The 21,962-nt window shown below is 34.8% G+C and overlaps 1 protein-coding gene across 1 annotated transcript; it reads right to left on the minus strand.

Annotated features, from left to right (window-relative positions):
• Positions 1-1,645: 1,645 nt before the first annotated feature.
• On the minus strand, positions 1,646-21,704 carry LOC140751742 (uncharacterized). Its single transcript, XM_073085780.1, has 17 exons — positions 21,545-21,704; positions 21,253-21,399; positions 19,803-19,923; positions 19,260-19,448; positions 17,532-17,680; positions 16,878-17,053; positions 16,471-16,610; positions 15,369-15,558; positions 14,681-14,788; positions 12,285-12,426; positions 11,613-11,925; positions 9,176-9,388; positions 4,862-4,986; positions 4,186-4,298; positions 3,806-3,974; positions 2,587-2,732; positions 1,646-2,176 (listed from the first exon to the last, which is right to left on the minus strand). The coding sequence occupies exons 2-17, from the start codon at positions 21,390-21,392 to the stop codon at positions 1,911-1,913; spliced, it is 2,700 nt and encodes an 899-aa protein (XP_072941881.1). The 5' UTR covers positions 21,393-21,399; positions 21,545-21,704; the 3' UTR covers positions 1,646-1,910.
• Positions 21,705-21,962: the final 258 nt, after the last annotated feature.

Consider the following 21,962-nt stretch of genomic DNA (forward strand, 5'->3'; position numbering starts at 1 on the left):
AGGTATAGTAACTATAGTAGAGTATAGTAACCTATATAGGACGGTATAATTATATCCGTATTATAGTAAAATATCAAGAAATTAAATTCACAAGGTTCACAATTCACAAGTTCACCCATAAATAAAATATCATAAATATCATAATAAAGAATACTCTGTTTATTTTTGAACTCATTTATTTAACTAATAGTAAAAAAGTACGTAGAACAATTATAATTTTATTATTTATAACCGTACGCGAGCTAGTAAATCACTGTATATTACAGAGGTAATAATAATATAACTACCTACATGTTACCATGTTATGTACTGCAATTTGGGTACTTACTATACACAAATCATAGATGTCGCCCTTGTTATATGAATGATATAATGAGAGTGATAGGAATCTGAAGTAGTAGTCTGCGACAAAAACATTAAAATAATTTTGAAATGATGTCATCAATGAGCATGACACAATAAGCGAAAAAGAAACATTCTCAGGTGGTAAGGAGAGGTCCATGTTATTGAGTAGCCAAGTTAATGATAATGCTTCCGCGATAACAAATTTAAAATTACTTAAATTATATAGAAAATGTTTAAGGTAGTAGGACCTTTTGTGGTTCGAATCTGGAGGCCTTGCCACACCTATTTCTGTCTAATAACAGCTGAGTTTAGATCTGCAGGTAAGGCATATTAATTAAGGCATTCCAGATTGGTCCGCATGTGTAGCAACGCATCAGTTGCCAACCTCGAGCAGAATCTAATCTTATCTGAGATTGATTGCAGATGTCCGTGCGCGGCAGTAGTCACTTACTATCTGCTTGCTACTTTAACACTATAATAATAGATTAAATACGTATTAAACTAACCTTGCCTTAAAAAGTGATCAGGTTTTTTTACAAGCGTTTCGTTATACTCTTTCCCCTTGAATATGGTAGACCTTCGGGCGTCCGAGGAGGATTCAACTCCTGTGATTTAAATTTCAAGCTGATGAGCATATAAGAAACCCACTATCACTTGCTATATCGGCGGAAGAAAACGTCGAAAAGAAATCTACACGCCTGAGGGTTCTTTAAAAAATAGTTCTTAGAGTTGTGTGAAGTGTACCAATTCGCACTTAGCAAGCGCGCTTAACTATGGTCAAATCTTTCTCAACTTAACCCATACCCAGGTATTAATACCTACGCATGTATGTAAACGTCATTAAACCGATAACCTGTCAACATAGATTAGTAAAGATTACTCACTCCTAACAAGAAAATGTACCCAAATTTGAGAATTGAAATAGTTGCGTAAAAAAGTTTTGCTACGTCTCCGTGCTAAAATGTCCCTAAAATATTTGAAATAATTATTTATTTATTACGTAAATTATGCAGTATTAGTTATTTATTCGTAACTTTTCTCCAAAAATGTTTTTATTTGTTAATAATTCAAAAAAACTAATAAAATAAGCCGTTTGTGGCTTCATTCAATTTCAAGGCGGCGAAGTATCTTTACTAATCTATACCTGTCGAAAGATAAAAAAATAATAACTATTACTGTTTTAATTTACTAGGTACTACTGCTTTTCAATATTTTCATATAGGGTACGTAATAATATTATTATTATCCCGTATTTTTTACATTAAAATTAAGGTGTAAGGTGTGAACAGAAAAAAAAACATTTACATGTTGATAAAAATAAGAATCTATTTTAAAATACAATATAAGTACCTTAAGTAATAAGAATTCAAATATACTAATTGGATACCATATTTTATTATACAATCAAGTTCACCTTGAAGGATCCCATCCTGATACCCAAATATAAATTTGGCCAGCAAGATATTAATAGGTAGGTACGACCTATTTTGACTTGAAATAATGGGTCCTCATCGAGGTGCGCATAATTATACATCGTTTTATTAGGACGTTATTATTAAACTCATTTAGATATTATGTTTGACAAGAAAATTCCGTATGATCGTATTAACTTTCTGAGGCTCTTCTTGTTGAAGGAAGTGACCGCAATTATCGACAACAACTGTTTCAATCTGCGCGTATTCTTTCTTCATTCTGTCCAAAATGCCAACTGACACATAATTATCGTTAGCAGCATTTGCGATCAACAGAGGGACCTTTTCATCCTTATACTTTTCAGGCAAGGTGTAGACAAAGTTTGCTCTGTAGTAGTTTATAGGTGGCGTAAAGGCGACTGAAACAAATAAAATTGAACTTATTACACAAAACAAATAGTAGACAAACATGATTGGTCAACTTACTATCAATAAACAAATACTCTTTCTATCTAAAACACAACCTCAAACTAGAATTCTGTGTTGTGGGTGCCATGGACACGATAAGATACCCGGACCCATAAATCGAAATTCATCATTTAGATATTTGTCTGGCCGAGGATCGAACCCAGAATTTCTTTGTTCTATTGAAAGTCTCTGTGGTTTGCCCCTACGAGAAGTCGAACCTGGAATACTCAGACTTTGACAAAGTCACTCTTACTATAGATTTATTTAGTTTTTTCGAAATTCTGTACTCATCAATGCACCACTAGTGTGGAGTAAAATAAATGCAAAGGAATAGACTCCGACGCGATCAATAGGTACTTACACTGTTTACTAAACCAGTACCAGTAACATTCTATATCCTGGCTGGTCACGGTATCTTTGCCCTCGACAAGCATTGCCTTCGCGAAAATATTTTCCATTTGAAACACACTTTCAGCTAGCCCAGGCATACGGAAGAAGAAAACGTACCTGAAAAATGTAAAGTAGGTAATTAATAAATATTTATAGCGTCCAATGCTCGAAGTTCGGTCATAATCATTATTCAATGAGTGCGATGTTTGCATAGTAATATTAATAACACTCTTATCAACAGCTACCAAACAAAACAAAAGAAAAGTAATTGGTTGATAAAAACAAAAGAGAACTGGTAATTATTATAAAAAAGACCCGACTACATTATAGGAATAATAATATGATTATCTGAAAAGAGAAGTTATGTAGGCTATGTCCCTCCCACAATTTAGACGAATCCAACATCACCTTATATGTTTAAACCCGTTGTTAAATAATGAGACGTTCATACATACATACATACATACATAAAAACCAATACCCACTGCAGTCGGTTAAAAGTTACTGGAATTATACATTTTGAAGGAGCTAGAACTCTTAGTAGTTCGACTATAATGTCTACGTTTTATAACAGCGTCATATATCTTACTACGTTCTGGTTTTTACCGATGTTAAGTAGAAATATTTAAATAGGTGTTCTCAAGTAGGTGCAACTAATTATTCCTTCATTTACATTTAAAGTACGTACGAGTAGATGTTAAAATTGGGAACTTGTGTAGTCTCAAACACATCAGAGTAAAAACATTCTTTGCTCGTGAAGAAAAAACAGTTTCCTGTCCTCTGTTAAAAATAAAATTGTTTATACAGGCAACTGCTTAAATAACAACATTGAGCCGAGCTTAGAAGTCTGTGTAAACATGACCTTCTATTAATAGGTAATAAATGATCCGAGAGATCTAAATAGAAATAGATATCGTACATCTTCCAATGTGAAAATAATCTTATCAACTTACCTAAGAAGAGTGATTTTGATCAAATATAGATACCCTATAATTTGTCATAGCGTATCTATATTTTTACAAAATATATATCAAGGAAACACACACGACTGCCAAACTAAATACCCCATAAGTATTTATTACACTTTGCACCGTCTGTGTATTGATGAAGATGCCTAATACCTATCAAGACCCGCAAAACAGGTCAATTTCTAACCATTCATATCCATTCTTATCTTAGTTTTTACCCACCATGATTGTTTCCTTTGTTTAGGATTGCTCCATAATTCCGCCAGCCATGCCTCTCTCGATGTGGTGCCTAAGAGAATTGCTGCGTGTAAAACATCAGGGTAGACGTCTCGGAATCTGCATGCAATCAGACCGCCCCAGTCGTGGGCTACAAGAATACACTTGTCTTTACCTGAAAAAAAATTATAAGTATGTAACAAAACTTTTGCCCTCGCTTTATTTGCTCAGATGGACATTTTATTTTCCAGCTCGTTTTTCCGTTTGATAAATTTCCCGATACTTTATGAAACACTTTAGCCAAAATTCACTCGATTGAGAACATTTCTCGTTTAATACTTTCAGAGATTCACTTTTCTATTTAACTGAAACTAAGTTAAACTTACCTAGCTGGCGAATGAGGTCTCGGACATCTTCGATTAATAAGTCAATATGATAAGACGCGACGTCCTCAGGTCTTTCCGAGTCGCCATAACCTCGCATATCGATAGCAATGCACCTAAAATATTTATTATAGGTAATTAAAAACATCTTAAGTATATAAAGAAAAATATTACAATGTTATTAATAATCACTAAATATTTATTTTAAGGCAGTGGTCGTTATATTTATTGAAAGATTTAAAACGGTAATGTAGTTTAACACAAAGACATTAACGATAACTCATTAGTGATTGTCTGAAGTAATTAATCTTCCTCGTGAAATAATTTACTAATAGGCGGAATATGTTAGACTTGGAGGCGATATTAGGGGCGGCAAATTTGGGGCCATCTGGCAAATTTATCTAGAACAACTCTCTTTTTTTACCAACAACAATTACAAAGTGAAATTTCAGAATGAGTCTCCTTTTTGAGGCCGTTAACAGAACTCTGGCCTCTTTCGTTGCAGATTCAATGATAGCAAAAACAATACTCAGATAGTGCTTATATGCTCTTTGCTCAGATACCCATAATTTTCAAGCACTAATAAAGAGTGTATTAGTTAGTGTATACGTTTAAACTAGTTTTTTAATGATGATCTTAATCCTTAGGGTGAAGTTCAAATTTACAATCAAGCACATACCAATAATCCTTATTAAACTCCACGATTTGGTGACGCCATGAATACCAAAATTCAGGAAACCCGTGAAGGAACAACATCAGAGGCTTTGAAGAATCTCCGCTCTCCACATAATGAAGTTTGATATTCTGAAAGTAAAACTTTTATTAACATCAGAAGGTATAATATGAAGGTATACTTTTATGTGTGCATATAAATATTAAGTACCTGCACAGTATGCAATCTAAAGAAATAAAATACATTAATTTAAATTTTTCGCAATTTATTTTGCAGGTAATTTAAAGTATATTTTGACAAAGGAGATATAAAATCTTATATATAAAATGCTCGTGTCACAATGTTAGTTACCGTACGCCTCCGAAACGGCTTTAGGAACCGATTTTCACCAAATTTTTGTGCATATTCAGTAGCTCTGAGAATCAGCTACTATCTATTTTTCATAACCCTAAGTGGTAAGGGTTGTTCACCCTTAACATTTTTTTATTTATAGGTCAACACAACGTTTGCCGGGTCAGCTAGGATTGCTAGAAAACAATAAAATCAACGTTTTTGGCATGTTATTTAATGGAATATAGGTAAATACGCATTGAGAGTAGTTCATAATTATTCAACACTGTATAAACTCATAATATACTCGTAGGTACCTACCCACATATAATAAAAGTAATGACGCGATTACAGCGCTTTTTGTAATAAGAAACCTACACCAAATTATGTATATGTTAAATTTTAGCAGGTACAAGAAAACGTAAGTAACTGTGTAATTCTTAGTACCTACAAAGACCTACGTGTATGGAATAAAAAGCAGGCATTAACCTCAGAAAATAAATTACACTCAAAATTTTGAAATTAAGTGCAACAAACCAGATAAAATTAAGACTGCAGATAACTGTTATTATGAAAAAACAAGCACACAATCCAGTTACTGGTAGGTACCTAAGGTAAAATATAAAAGAGAACTTAGTAACTTTCAAAAGCAGAATGGAACGGTCTTGTATTTTGTCAAACCATTTTTAGTAACAAACCAACAGTTACGTAATGGAACATAGGGGCATAGAGATATATAGAGAGCTCTATGAAAAACAATTTGAATTTTAATTGAAATTAGAGTTATTAAGGCTTACGATAGACATCTTCACTGCAGTCTATAGACATCGGGAAAAGTGTTAGGTACAAATCTTTGTGATTCGACTGAAGGAGCACCGACTCTACAGCTTTTTACAAGTTTTATAATAATTAGCTTCACTTGGACTTGTTACTAACAAGTCCGTTTTTACCTGCTTTTGCCGTAACTGAAGTTTTGCAACTTAGTTCTCAAAGATCAAACCTATGAGCGTTGCATTAAGGATTTATATGAATGGTTCCGGTCGTTATCAGGTGGACAATATGGTGGTTTATTGTAGCTGCTGCTATAGAGCATGCTGTCCACAGACCTGTACGTCTACTATGCTGTCCATGAATGCATTTTATGGTACAAAAAAGAAAAAAATAATTAGCACAAAACAGGAATATTATGAATGATCTACATAGCCATCTGGAAACAAATGAAACCACTCGTGTGTGCAGTTTTTGCACTAAACTGCTACACGAAAGCCGTTCCGCTTTCTGACATACCAGAGCTCTTGCGGGAATTGAATAAACTGAACCAACCAGTTTTATAGCATATGCCAGAACAGTAACTATCCCCATAGTCGTGTAACTTAATCCCGACCTTCCTATTGTGTGTAGAGTTGTAGACAAAAGATGTTAAAAATACATAGGATGTTACATAATTGAATGTCTTTTGTTTAAACTTGCGGGTAGGATATATTCTTTCTTATGTCAACGGATAAATTACATTATGAGATCTTTGGATAATATGCTGTTGGCTGCCGTTACAGATAAGCGACTTATAGCTGCGGTTCCTTTTTTAACAATTTGGCTACGAACTGTACAACGGATACCTATATTTTAATGCGTAGATGTATTAATTTTAACTTTTCACAGTAGACAGGTTACTGAAGTTTAAATGAAATTATAAGGGCCAAAAAGAGCTCCAAATGGTTCGTGTAAAACATGATACTGTGCCCCAGTTCTATTCTTCTAGATATTGATACGCTACCGCGTGTCTAGATAGAAGACATTTGGTTGTACTTCTTTATAAAGAGCAAAACATTAAATTATAAGCATACCCATTTATTTATTTTTGGCACAAAATAATGGTAGATCAAAAATATAGGAAACATGTAAGTGAAAAGTAATTTTGTCGTCACGACTAGAAGTGAAAGTGACTCTTTTTTAGTTTTAACATTCGAATTCGATTAAGACTAAATAATCTAGAAGAGATTCGAAAGCATAAACCGAAACTGAAAATAAACATATTAAAAAAGTATTTTCAAATCTTTCTTTTTAAAAATACCATTTTTTCGTATCGAAAAATATCTCATAAATAAATCTCAGTAGATACATAACTACTAAATAATATTATATCTGAATTTGACACCTAATTGATGTCACGCTTCTGAATACAATGTACCTACCACATCTATGGTTAAAATATTTTTCGAATGGCCATGAAAACTTGTATTGAGTTTTTTGAACTTTTAAAATGTATTAACTTTGGAGCATACATTTTATATACTAATTAATACAAATTATATACCCAAACTACAAATTCCATGTTAATTACAGATAAAGCAACGTAGGTATGTCCATAAAAATAAATCGAGCTATCATATTAAATTAAAGATAACATTATAAATAACTAGATACAATTATTTGATAAGATACGAAATAGTTGGATGTTATATGACCGCCAAGAATTACACTAATTGGTGTGCTGAACTATCATTATAAAAACTGAAATATTTCTGTAGATTTCTCACGGATATCACTACTTTTGTAGCGCCAGTATTCCACTCCTTTTGTAAAATACAGTAAGCGAGAAGATAATTTTAATGCGGCCTTATTGCCTCAAAAACGCCGCGCGTTGCGTATACAATTGTAGGATGATGACAATGAAAATAAAATTCAAATGTACACTTTATTTGAACAAGTGTTAAATTGGTAAGTGGTAGTAGCAAACTAGCCTACAGTTTCTAAAATTTAATGACCACTGCAACTCATGGCCACCGGTAACTAAATCCAAACTCCCATTGAAACTCTCTCTCTCTTCTCATCTCATTAAAGAAGATCTCGCTACTCTCGAGGATCAATTCCGATGCACATGGTTATATGGAGCTTAGCATACCCGTTAAAACTGAAATACAAAGTATTGCTGTAACTATAAGCCAGAAGTAACTGTGATACATTCTTACGCACTCTATCACGAAGAGTTCTACCATCTTCCATCCGCCGTCCGCAGACAGTTAGGTTAGCTACCTATTACCTATGTAAGCTATATTTTTACGACATGTATATTCATCCACAGGAAGTCGTTTGGTACGTATGTATACCTACTGTTCAATGTTTTCCTGTAGCTATGATACTATTAACACCAAAAAACCGCAGGTGAAGAATAATAATGAGTAAGTATCATTATTTAATACTGACCTAAATCTAGATGACGTAACAAAATAATATAAGTACGCATACGTAGGCATGATAATCCAAAAAATTATAGACATGGGTACGTTATTTGATCATTTTAATTTATGACGCTAGGTGGTAGAACTCATTTTTTCCAACTGCATTAGTGCTACCCCCATAATTTCTACCTTATACTACCAATATACGTGCTGCTGGGTTCCGATTTTAAAGATGTATTGGAGACAAATTAAATTAAATTAAATCAATCTACATTTTAATATAAGATTGAAGTATCCAACGACTGCATGCTCGTTGGATACTTCAATCCTGTCACCACCTGGGGGTAAGTCGTTAATAATGCCCGTAATATTTGTAACCAATTTCATATAGATGTTTTTTTGGCATTTACACCCTTCCATTGAAACGCAGAGATGCTTCCCGCTTGCAATAAATGTGGTAGTGGTACCTTCCCGGTTGAACTATTCTGGTTCTATCACTTCTCAAATACTTATTGTTACTCAAATTTGATTATTATCAATAAACTTCTTATCGTTTTATCAATAATTTAGTGATAAGACTGCTTCTGCTCTGCTAAATTCATATATTATATAAAAAGAAGATTAAATCAATTATCTAAAACTCGCAAAATACAAACTCACGCGCATTTATTAACCCATCTACTTCCATCCAATCAACAAACCTTGATATAACCAGCATAAGATAATTCGCCGGAAAATCCTTCTTGTCTAGCAACATAAAAAATGTGTCAGTCATCGTAATATGATACCAAAATTATATGAAAAAACTTACATTTGCTTTAATATATTTGTGCATCCCATATTTGGGGTCCGTAAGGCATGATGGAGGCTCCAACTTCAATTTCACCGGTGTTTGGCTAAAGAGGCCGGTGATGTATTTAATTCCCAAAATCGCGCCGAAAAATAAACTATAATATAGTGTTAGGACATTCGATACTATAAACCGGTAGATAAACGTAGAAACACTCATGTTTGAAATGTTTTGCTATCATTGATATCACATAGACGCGTCAAGTAGAACCGGCAGCGAGAGCGTTACTGTGGTTCGCGGTGCCGACTCAGTATTGTATTGCATTATGCGGTGTAACAGTAAGTAATAGGCTATTAGCCCAGCTCGCAGTCGACCTGAGACCTGAGTCTAGCTCCGTACTAACTTTTACTACCACCATGTTTGATCTGAATTATATTAATGAAAACAAATCCCAAACAATTCAAACGAAACATCGACATTTGACAAATTTTAATAGGCAGAAATTGTGAAATCTTTAGTAGGTACGCAAAAAATATAAGTAGGCAGATATTTCTACCTAGTGATATTTAATGGACAAATAATAACATATTGCTTAATAATTACGACCACATTCCCCAATCTAAAACACACCTGTGCAAATTTTGCTGTAAGGAATAATAAATAATAAATATTCAATATGATCAAAAATAGATCTGACTGTACCATTGAAACGTTCTGAAACACGAAGATAAAATCTTTACGTCAAAAAAACGTTTCCTAAAGAATAGAATCTTTTTACGCCTTTATTTATCTTTTACGTTCACGTTACGCGTGACAAAAAATAGTCGTTCTATGTAAATTACATGGGCAGTTGTTAATAATAGTGATTAGTGTTTAGAAGTAAAACAATTATGAACAATAATTTATTTATTCATCCATAACATAACAAAAATATAAATTTTCCTAGTTAACGATATTTATAATTACTATTAAGTAATATACGTTTAAATATACTGTCCACGAGCGCATCATATACTGTATAAAAATAATTTTATTGCTTATTAACAAAAAAGTTACGAATACCAAAATCATACAGTTACTGTCTCAACTAGGTAAAACTAAAATAGCTTACAATTTTATGACGCACAATAAAAAAATGGAATAGGGATGATTGAATAATAAGTGAATTGCCTGGACAAATTTTAGATAAATATAATTAATTAATGAGTTTATCTTAGGGATATTATAAATTTGTAAAAAAATATAAACAACTAGCTATGTTCTCAAATTTACAAAAACATGGCTTGAATGCTATGTTTCGGTGTAATTCATAAACTCGTCAAAGCTTTACTTTGCTTTGGTATAAAATATTATAATTATAACATCTGATATGTTTTAAATTGTTCAGCTTCATGTCTCACAAATAATTGTATAGTATATAGACTACAGGTCAATGTTGAAAAAATTATGGGTCATTTGAACCACCAGGTGACCTATCTAGAACGATATAAGAGCATAAAATAATAAGATTCAGCACTATGCCGTCACTTGTAAGCTGTCCAACTGAGTGCAGATGAGAATTCGAAAGTACAGGTCGAGTACATTTTGGTCACATATTTTTGTACGGCATTCTTACCACCGATATATCCATTAAAAATAATAAGATTTTTTTTTAAAGTATCAGTACTTAGTAAGAAAGTACTTACTCGACCTGTACTTTCGAATTCTCATTTGCACTCAGTTGGACAGCTTACGAGTGACGGCATAGTGCTGAATCTTATTATTTTATGCTCTTATATCGTTCTAGATAGGTCACCTGGTGGTTCAAATGACCCATAATTTTTTCAACATGGGCCAGTAGTCTAATACGAACTGGCACGTTTAACATTAGGTAACGTACAGGCTCAGGAAGAATCTTAGACTTTCTAATGGAAGCCAATTAGTAGCAACCTAGCAACCATTAGCAACGTCAATCTTATATGCGTATTAGAATCAATTATCACTTGTTTAAGGGTGTAGGAATATATCGCGAGAGTTCTTTCATAAAGTTTTCAAATGTGCCAATGCACTTTACCAGTATGGTGGTCTTTGTCCTAAGCCCCTCACCCTGAGAGGAAACCCGTACCCAACAATGGGACACCATCGGGTTGGTGACAATAATAATGTGATCAATTAAACAATTATGACATTTAAACATTCGCCTGACAACTAATGAACGTCGTATGTAATTTTTAACAAATCAATAAGGCCAAGCCAACCCCAGTTGTAGGACGAGACTGGTGCCCACTAAATAAATAAAAATGTTGTAGTGAGGCGTTTCTTCACGATTGAAACTATACCCGCTATCCATGTTACTAGGCCAATGTATTCATGAACAAATCGTTAAGAACGTCTAGACACTGCACATGTACCAGTCTGGAAATAAACTAAGTACAAATTATAAATGTCTAATTCGATAAGAAATGAAAGTCGTTGCCTATTCCGGTGCGTCGTCGTACGTCAACTCGGTTATATCAACTGAACGAGCTGCGCTTACGTCACTGAATGTGTCAGCTTCGCGTGGCGTATCGTTTATTGGACTAAGGTTTTCTAATCCCGGCCAAAGATCACGGCCGGTCATGAACGGCACACTTCGTATCTTGAACAAGTTAGAAAATCCGGCCGCGTCTTCGTTAGCAGAGTCATTGTTGAGCCGTTCCGATGTCTCCTTTTCTATTCTCTCCAGTCGCTCTATTGCTTTAGACGGATCCGCACCTTGGGGCCTCGCGTTAAAATCTATGTCGATCTCGATCCTGAAAAAAAATGTGTTTAAAACGAATGACAGACATATTTCTTTAAATATATATAATATGAAGTAGACACTTTTAATGTACATAGAATTTTGTTTTTAAAGAGATAGTTTTAATACATCTTTCATTCGCATCAATAGCCATTGCATCAATAAGATGCACTTATTTCATACACATACGTACATAAATAGTAAAAATATTGGATATAAAATGTTAAGACACAAAGTTAATTTTTTTATCATTTCTAAACATTTCACCTGCCAGGGTCGCCCCACCCAAGTATAATCTTCTCATATATTGTTTCTTATTCTACTCACAGTCACGATTACTAATATGAAATCATAAACATTATGACACTTTACCCAGTTTCTTGTTTAAACCTTGCCCAATCCTCCAAGCTCGGCTCGCGAGGAATCTCAGCCGCAACGGCACGATAAGCTTCCTCCATTGTTTGTTCTACTACTTCATGCTTCATGCTCTGCTCTTCTGCTACTTCATGCTCTGCTGCAAAATATATATATATAGGTAATTAAGTATATAATCATATTATGTACAGCGTAGTATTCCATTTTAATCTCAACTCAAAACGTTAAGAGAGATTTAATTTGAGTTGACAACTTTTCTCTCAACAAGTTATCGTTATTTGATGATATTCCATGATGACCAAATCGTTAATTCAATTCACGTTCAAGTAGTGATCATTGGTATTTGCATTTTTAATCGCTTTTTGGGTCAAAGGTATGGTTAACAACAAAGAGAAAACGCCTGCGCAACACCTCCATAGTTATGACACAACGTTTTTCGTTTTCTATAAACAAACGTCATTTGGGGTTCATTTACATCGACATAGAGCGATAGGACGCGTCAGACGCATACCATGGCGACAAAAAAGTATTTTCTCATGCGTAGTGCCGTATTTATAACGAAACAAAATATTGCAATTTAATACAGTATCTTTGTCTCTGTGTGTATGCATTGTGAATAAATTATTCCTTTCTTTCTTCTTTCTTTTCTTTAGAAAATGATTATAAGTCTAATTCTCTCTATCTGTCCGTATTCAACAGTAAACAGTATAATAGCATAACAGTGAATCATTTTACAACTCTTTTTTTATTTTAAAAAGATACCATGCACTGGGTAGTATAATAAATTATAAATGAAATCAAATTAGTAGAAAAGCATTATTTTGCTCTGTGCAAAAATTAAATGTACATAATTGTGAAGTATTCGTAAATCCCTCTTATGTAAATTAGTCATGTTATCAAGATAGAATATTATATTAACAGCTAACACAATAGATTTGCATATCTTGTAGGTAGGGCTGCCACCCACACGAAAGTACATAGTATTTATACGACAAAACTGTGTCTGTACCTGTACTATATTTTAGTAAATTGTAGAAAAATAATCGTACTTTATATTATAGTACGAACAATTTACATTAGTAATTCAGATGTCGTGACCTCCTCAGAAATCTATTCATAAGCAGTGGTTTTCAATGAAAAGAACGGTTATTAATAAAATGAATCTATCCCTTTTTTGACAACAAAAGATCAGAAGAAGACAATAACGTCCTACTAAAAATTTTGGAGACAAAGATTAACGTTATAGGTAATACAGTCAGCAACAAAAAACATATATACGATATTTTTCTTAAAGTACTAAATTCTTGCAATGTTTCCGTAAGAAATAATGTTTTTCTTAAAATAAGGTAGCAACCCTAATTACAGGGCAATTGTTATAAAATACCAAATAGGTAGGTACAAAATACCTTATTCGTGTAAATTAAAACTTTTATATTGTATTCTTATACAGTAAACTAAACTGTATAAAAATATAATACACAGTGATTATGATAGTTAATATTACAGACATTTCAAAGTGTATGTAAAGAATTAACAATACACCAGTAAAGCAATTAAAAGCAAAACTTATGTTGAATAGCTATAATTTACTTTTAATTAATTTTGATTACTAACTCGTGTATCTCCGTGTAACATAATATGAAGTAGAGCAGTACCAAGTTATACAAATTTACACATCTGTGATTATATGTTATTTTTTACAAGCTTTTATGAGCCTAAAGGTTTTATTTTTATAATATTACAGTAGCAAACGAGCATATAGACTGACGGTAAGTAGCTGCCCATAAACATTTGTACTCAGCTCCAGATAATATTAGATTCCTATCTGAAGCTGGCCATATATGCATCGGTACCCTTGAGGATTGAGCTGCAATTCCTGGGATAAGTTTGTCTCCCCAACCACATCCTTAAAACACAGCAGTGTTTACTGCTGTAATTAGGTAAAGCTTGAAGGTGGTAGAACCCTTTGTGGTTCGACTCCAGCGGCACCACCGCCACACCTATTTCTGCCTCATAACAGCAGCGTTAGGCGCTGCTTCATCCGTTTTGAAAGGTGTGGTAAGGGAGACATACTTTTCCAAGGCGTTACAGCTTAGTCCTCAGGGGTAGCGGCGCATCTGTGGCCGACATCAGGTAAGTATATCTAATCTTATCTGGGGTTGATTACAGATGTCCATGGGTGGTAGTAGCCACTTACCATGAGGTGAACTGCATGCTCGTCTGCTTCTCCTATATTATAAAAAAATAGGTGGAAATAGGTGGTGGTGCCTCCAGAGTTGAACAAAGGGTTCTACTCAAAAAAGTTTTAAAAATATGTGAATTCTACCGATGGCCACAAACTTTTCTTAATTTTATTGTTTAATCTAAAGAGTTATAGACAGTTAGAGACATACCTAAACTGTTCTGATTTTCTTTCTGTGGTCTTCGTAAAGCCCGCGCCAAATTCCCACACACTGCACCGTGGGACGTCAACTTGCTGCCGCTACATCGCCATTGTTCATCTTTTGCAAATCAAAAACAATATTATAATTATAAAGTATCTCACCTACGTTATGTAAGGGTGGTATTCCACGCGTCAAATATCTTTGTCTATCATTTGATTACATAAATTGGATAACTTTATCGAATTTACTACCAACATCCATATTTGATCAAAGATTTTTCCAGCTAGAAAAAGTCGATTCCAGGCCAAAAACAATCGCCAAATCAGTCGCCACGTTCTTCCATTTTCTCAACTACGCAAATTATAAAGATATCTTGGACAAAGATATTAGACGAGTGGGATGAGCATCTGTCAAAGAAATTTGATCAAATGTTGGACATAGAAGTTGGAGAAAGATATTCGATGAGTGGAATACCACCCTAAGCAAGTAACAAGAAAGTTTAAATACCTTAATTAATGTGCCTGATGGTTGCAAATTTGCAACTAGATATAATAATATGTCGAGGTTATTACTCGTACTAGGCATACTCGGTATCCACCGAATATCTTAGTTTAATGCACCGAGTAAATGCGTCTACAGCAAAGGCAGAAGAAAAATACTCCGATGTTCTCAGAGTAAGTGTGCAAGTTTTACATACCCATAAGCGTGTTAAGTATCTGTAGTCTCGTAGGCGCATCGATGTGTCGGGGCAGTGCGGTCTGTGGTCGCGGTGGTAACTGTATCTTCTCGGGCCGTACGCCCGCATTCTCCGTGGTAGCCGGTCTTCTGTGCACTGAGCGTAACACGCGACCGATACTCACTTTTTGATTACCACATTCTAACGGCAACTGCGAAAATACCAATACCAAACATACCAAAAATATTGTATGTTTTGAAAATACTGATAAAATCAATGAAGATCTAAAATTCCATTACAAAAATCTTTCTAATTTTGTAAATAAAAAATCTAAATATTTAAATACTTAATCAAAACTCATAACGCAAGCAACATTTTTAGTTTCTCGGTCACGCATAATAGAGAACCAGCGACACGGGAAATAAAAATTCTGGCATTTTAGGTAGGTAATTTTTTTTATTGAAACCATTTTTACATACTTAGGTAATTAAGTCTATTTATTATTTACTATATCTTTAGGCTTAGAACTCACGGAGCGTTTTTCTTGCGTTCCTGCATGCGGACGCAGAACCGCAAGGCTCGTAAAAATGCTAAAATATAGGTAAGTAACAGTTACCTTTATAACTACACCAGTGAACAACTTATAAAATCGTACATACGTGGAAATCGCGAACCTTCGTGGGCATACCGTTTTTGTTGTATGTCCATGAGAGCCCTTAGGGGGCGTTCAAGTATTACGTAACGCAATTTTTTCTTGTAAAACGTTACGATGCGTTATAGGGGCGGGAGGGGGTCTTTCTTAATACACGTTACGTAACATTTTTTAATAAAAAAATAGAGAATTACAACTCCTAAATTGGCAACCCTTTTCATTTACGTTTTACGGGGAATCCCTTGAATGAGTGGGTGAATGAGGGGGGGTCAAAAATCCTCAAAAATTGCGTTACGTAATACTTGAACGGCCCCTTAACTGACAAATAATCAATCCACCTGACTGGTGATTGCTTTCCGCTGAGGAAAAACAGCACAATACTGCGATATCGTGAGTTTAGTAAAAAAAATACTTATTCCGCGTACGTATGAGGTGGCGGATAAAAAACGCTGCGTGTGTTCTCACTCTTACTTCAGTTAGTTGCGATTGCGATGATCCTGGTTGTGGTTCGTCTGTCGCACATGCATCCAATGACAAATCTTTAGCAACCTCACTATCACTTTCACCTGATTCCGACCCACTTTCATCATCGAATAGATCCTCCAAGTAGTCTGCAATTACGTTTGAAAGTTTTACAATAAAGATGAATATTAGTTACTTCACTAAAAAAACGAATGCAATCGGTAATAATACTGCTTACTACTGAACTTACTGATATATAAATATTAATGTACCCATAAACTATAGTAAATCTTATTGCCGCGTTATATTGAAAACACAGAAAGTAGAGAAAGGGGGGAAGTACCTAAATAAAGCATAAAATATGAAAAACAGTAGCTACATTTTCTATAGATTTTATAAAATAAATAAGAACTAACCATCGACATCCACATTCAAGGGTCGATCGTCTAAGCTGACAAGCAGAGGAAGGGCAGACGCGACGCGGGTCCGGTACTCCATCAAGTCCGCTAAGGGAGTTCCCTTCAACGTCAACCGACGTAGAGAACTGCAAACACTCAACATCCAGAGACGACTTGATTCTTCTATCGGATTACTGTATCGATGAAATTAAAAAATTAGAGTTGGCAGAACTTCGTAATTAGAGTGATTTAGTAGTCTTCAGAAAACTGGCTGTCAAAATAAGTATTTTAAAACATTGTAACATATTAAAGATACATTTATTTAAAAAAATCGATGTTTAGTATAAATTATGTCTTATTTTTCAAATAAGACATAATTTATAAACTAAACTTCAGTTCATATTTTGATTTGATATGATTCTTACCTGTTAAATCTTTAAAAAAATATTTTAAAAATTGAACTGGTAAGAATTTAGTTTATAAATTATGTCTTTTTTTCATTCTTTTTCTAATTCATTCATTCTAATTCTTCTAAAGAAAACATTCAGATTTCAGGGTGTAATAATAAGTAGTCGAATTTATAGAAGCCTCTACACTTTTCTCCTATCTATAAAAAATCTTATCTTTCAAGAATTTCCACCTCTATCAATCTCAACATCAATTGATTCTCACTCAGCCAAATTAAGAGTATGTAACTTTTGTAGAGCTGCTAGAGGCTGCGGATCACGGACACGGTTTCCAGACGCATAGAACTCTCGCAAGGCACCCAGACCCCACACGCCATCCAGGGATGTCAAACCACATCGGTTCACGCTCAGAATCTGGAAATGATAGATGCAAATATTCAAAAACGTTAAGTGTACGCAAACAAAAATTGATGCGAGAGTAGTTATAGAATGTCATTGTCCCTGTAGTCCCCGTCCTAGAATAGGGCTACGGATCTATCGTCAGAGGCGACTAAAAGGGTGCTTCCGGGGTTGCAGGCGGCCAGAGTGGAAGCTCGAACCGGCAAGCAACCCCGGGAAGGACGGCGGTATGTGTTGTCGCATCCCATCGTAAACACCAGACGGTATGGGAGGAGCGAAAAGTGCTCCCCCAGGGCAAAGCCCGACTGGGGCATCGCGCTTGGAGGACTCGAGTTGTGTTCCGTCGTAGATCCCAGAGTTCTCCAACAAGCGTTGAGGACGGCCACCGGAGGGGTTTTAGCGTGGTAAAAATCCCATATATCCCGGCGTCGCTATGCGACGACGGTATGTGACCACATATACCGCCGTACCGGGGTTGCTGGCCGGGCGGTTTGAGTTCCAACTCTTGCCGTCCGCAAACCCGGAAGCCCCTTTTAGTCGCCTCTTACGACAGGCAGGAGACACCGTAGCCTTATTCTGGTCCCGGAACTACAGGGACATCTATCGTGCACCTACTGACAATATTTTAAATACTTGACTATGCATGTAGGGAACATTATTGTTGTTATTTACTATAGGTCCACTTTGCTTGGTCAAATGTCGTCACGGCTTTAAGGGCACCAATGCCCAGAAGTAAAATAAAAAAGAGTTTTATTTATAAGAGTAGGGTACACGAAATCTATGTAACTATGAAAATTTACTTATAGTAACTCTGCGATTGATACATTTTAACGACTTCAACAACGCAGGAAGTACAAAGTATTGTTTATCATATGGCGAAAATACCTACTACCTTTGTGAAGATCAAAATTAATTGGGAGTAGTCATATAACCTTTACCATTTGCGTATTTGTCACAACAATAGCGGATAATTTATTGCAATCATGCATAAGTAAGATGGAATATTTTGGAAAACATATGTAAAATAACTTATTTGTTTTGTTACATTATGTCTCTTAAAATGCAAACAAAGACTTGGCATAAATTATGAAATTTTGGTATTGTATGTATTAGGTAAGTTTAGGTATGTTTATTATGATTTGTTATATTGTAAAGTACCTACCTACTCAATTAGCTTGTTATTCGCGTCTCGAATGTCTTGTTTTCAAATTTGAAAACAACGTTAATGACGTAAAATATAAAAGTAGGTACCTACATAATAATTTGTAAAATACTCGTAACATTTTCATTTCCACTTGCAAGCTACCTATTTTTCCTGCCAAAATTTTATCTCTACCTACGTGTAGGTACCTACCGTTACAGAAATTTGGTATATTAAACGTTTATTTATTTCTTGCATAATAATAATATCATTTTCAGAGTACCTATGTTGGGATTGTTTTTATTTTATTTTCTTTAAAAAATCAAATCTAGTTGATCAATTACATTAATTACAGTACCTACCTAAATTTAACCCGAACAGACCACTCAACGTAAATAAATAAAAACGTTGTTATAGTAAATAATGTGCATAATATATTATTCAAATTCGAACCTTTAAATGAACCAAACCAATGCCAAGATCTCGTAGTGACGACAGAGCACTCCCGTCTAGGGTAAGGGAACGTAGTCTTGGAGCAAGAACATTAAGCCGTCTTAAGCCCACCCGTTCAGCCACCACACGCAACTTCGCCTCTCGAATTCGGAGAACCTCCTCATCAGAAGTTACCCCGCTGCATTGTTTCTGTGCAAAAAGAAAACTAAAAGAAGATATGACATAATGCGGTCTAGGGCGTTTTCTATTTTTTATATCTATATCTTATTTAAATTTATTTCATATTTATTTCAATCATTCTTTAATGATAATTCTGCTTAATAATAGGAAAATATGTGTTGATCATTCATACCTTGTTCATAAATAATATACTTTGTTTCTAAATCAGATCTAAAATTGATTTTGTAGCCACTAATCTAATAAAAAAACATGTCATAAAAACATAAACGCTGGGAACGTACAAAATATTTAAGGACACGTTTTATCTGAGGTAATTCAATACGTAAGTTTTACCAAAAAAATATTAGTCTAGTATCTACTTACTAGTAATTCTATCAATGTTAACTCGCGTGGTATGACAATACGTCGGTACCCAGGCAGACGTCGTTCGAGCTCGTCTTGTCCAGGGGGTTGCTCCGGCTCAGGTGGAGGCAACGCCAAAGCCCTGGCCAAACCATTGTTTCCGTAATAATAGGGTGGTATAATAATACGCGTAGACATCATAGCAAGAGCTTGACAAGAGACACAATGGCGTATGGGCACAGTATAAGGATCTATAACTTATACTGTGGTATAGGGGTCACAAGTAAAGAAATTTGTCGCTTGGACTAAATTGAAGGCACCTTCATATTAGCCGCTGCGTGTACTTTACCGCGCTAAGTACTTTATAAATAAATATAATAAATAAAATACACAGCGCTACAACTGCGTTGCAGCCAAAATCAGTATTTCGTCATCGTGATTTTGAATAGACAACACTGCGACTCTCCATTATAATTATTGATAAATACCTACTTAAGCAATGTTTGTTATTGTGTAGGTACTTAGCTACGCTACGACACACGGAGTGAAGCAGGCATAACAGTCCTTAGTGAGCAATAGAGCATGCATTTCATCTGATATAGTGCTTAGCACTACTATGTGTTTATTTATTTTTTATATTATTTCATATTTGCATTTTGATATAAGTACCTAATTTTGTATGTGTGTCTAATATTAAATGGCCAATTGTTGAAATAACAGTAGGTACATTAATTCACATTCACTTAGGAAGCAGGTAGAATTACCTCGCATAATTTGTACATTAGCTACCATAACATTAATTTTCTCTAAGATTAACTACTCCACTCTCCAAACCAGAGTGCAACAGCGCGAACACTGCTGCTATAAAATACAATCTGCAATCTCAATTAGCTACAATTATGTCCATAATTATTTTAATAGAGGATCTAGATCTAGAGCTGGAGCAAATCGTATTAAAACTCATTACAAAATACAAGCTAATGACGCCACGGCTATCGTGTTCAACCACAGTTCAATGGTTGTTTCTTGCGCGTTGACCATGTAATAACGGAACTTACCGTTACAATTCAAACCGTGCTAATTAATAGTGAAAGTTTTCGCTTATATGGCGAATTTCTAAGACATTTTGGTATATGTACTCAAAATAAAGAAAAACACGTGAATGTCGATGAAAAGCTTTATGCACGCGTCTAAGAAGTCACGCCTATTTAACGTAATAAATATACCTATATGAATAGACAAAGTAAATATTAACAAATACATTATGTTACATTGGTGTGCAACTTTATCACATGATAAAAATGTGATCACATTGATCTGTTTACCTAATCTCACCAAAATACATTAAAGCCATTGTTACTATGCTTTCCGAAAACTATAATCCCTGTTAAAATATATTTATATGTACCTAATTAGAAAAAGTTAAGAACCACTGCGATATAGACTTGTGTGCAAATAGCTGAAATCATACCGGAAGAGCGGAGTAGCCCGTATATTCTGAGGTTCAGGAGAGCTTGCACTGGAGATTTCTGAGGGTGAGGGCGAAACAATAACGCTTGGAGTCCTCGGTGCGGACCCCAGCTCCACGTTCGGTGCTTCCAGAAGTGGCATCCTTACACTGTGATCATCAAAGTTGAGTAACACGTTTCTTTATATTAATGCGTTTTCAATGAACTAGTCAGATTTAGTTTGTTAGGACATTGAAAATCTAAGTTAACAATGTAAATAATATAAATTTTTACGTTCCTAGACTACGAACTTACAAGGATCTTTATAACGTAGATCTTTTTTCGTCTAAAAGAAAGCTTTCATATTATCATATTGGAATAAAATATCTACATCAAAATATGAATCATAGTAAAAACTGATGTTAACCAAAATAGAAATAAAGGGTTGTCATTTCTGTAAATAACAAAACTGTTACCAATAGCAACGTAGGAATTAGCATCAAATAGTATTAATAGTCTTTATCCCTGTAGTTCCGGGACCTTTAGGGCTACGGTATCCACTGCCTGTCGTAATAGGCTAAAGGGGGCTTCTGAAGCTCCGGGCGAAAAAAGGAGAACCCCTGCAACCCCCGGAAGGACGGCGGACGCGGAATATGTGGCCGCATACCGTTGTACACACCAGACAAGCATTATGCTCATCTAGTCAGATTCACACCAACGCGCTTAAAGGACT

Source organism: Epargyreus clarus, unplaced genomic scaffold (assembly GCF_041222505.1).
Source record: "Epargyreus clarus isolate Ecla_fem2 unplaced genomic scaffold, WU_Ecla_fem_2.2 ptg000023l, whole genome shotgun sequence".
In the NCBI taxonomy this organism is placed as follows: domain Eukaryota; kingdom Metazoa; phylum Arthropoda; class Insecta; order Lepidoptera; family Hesperiidae; genus Epargyreus; species Epargyreus clarus.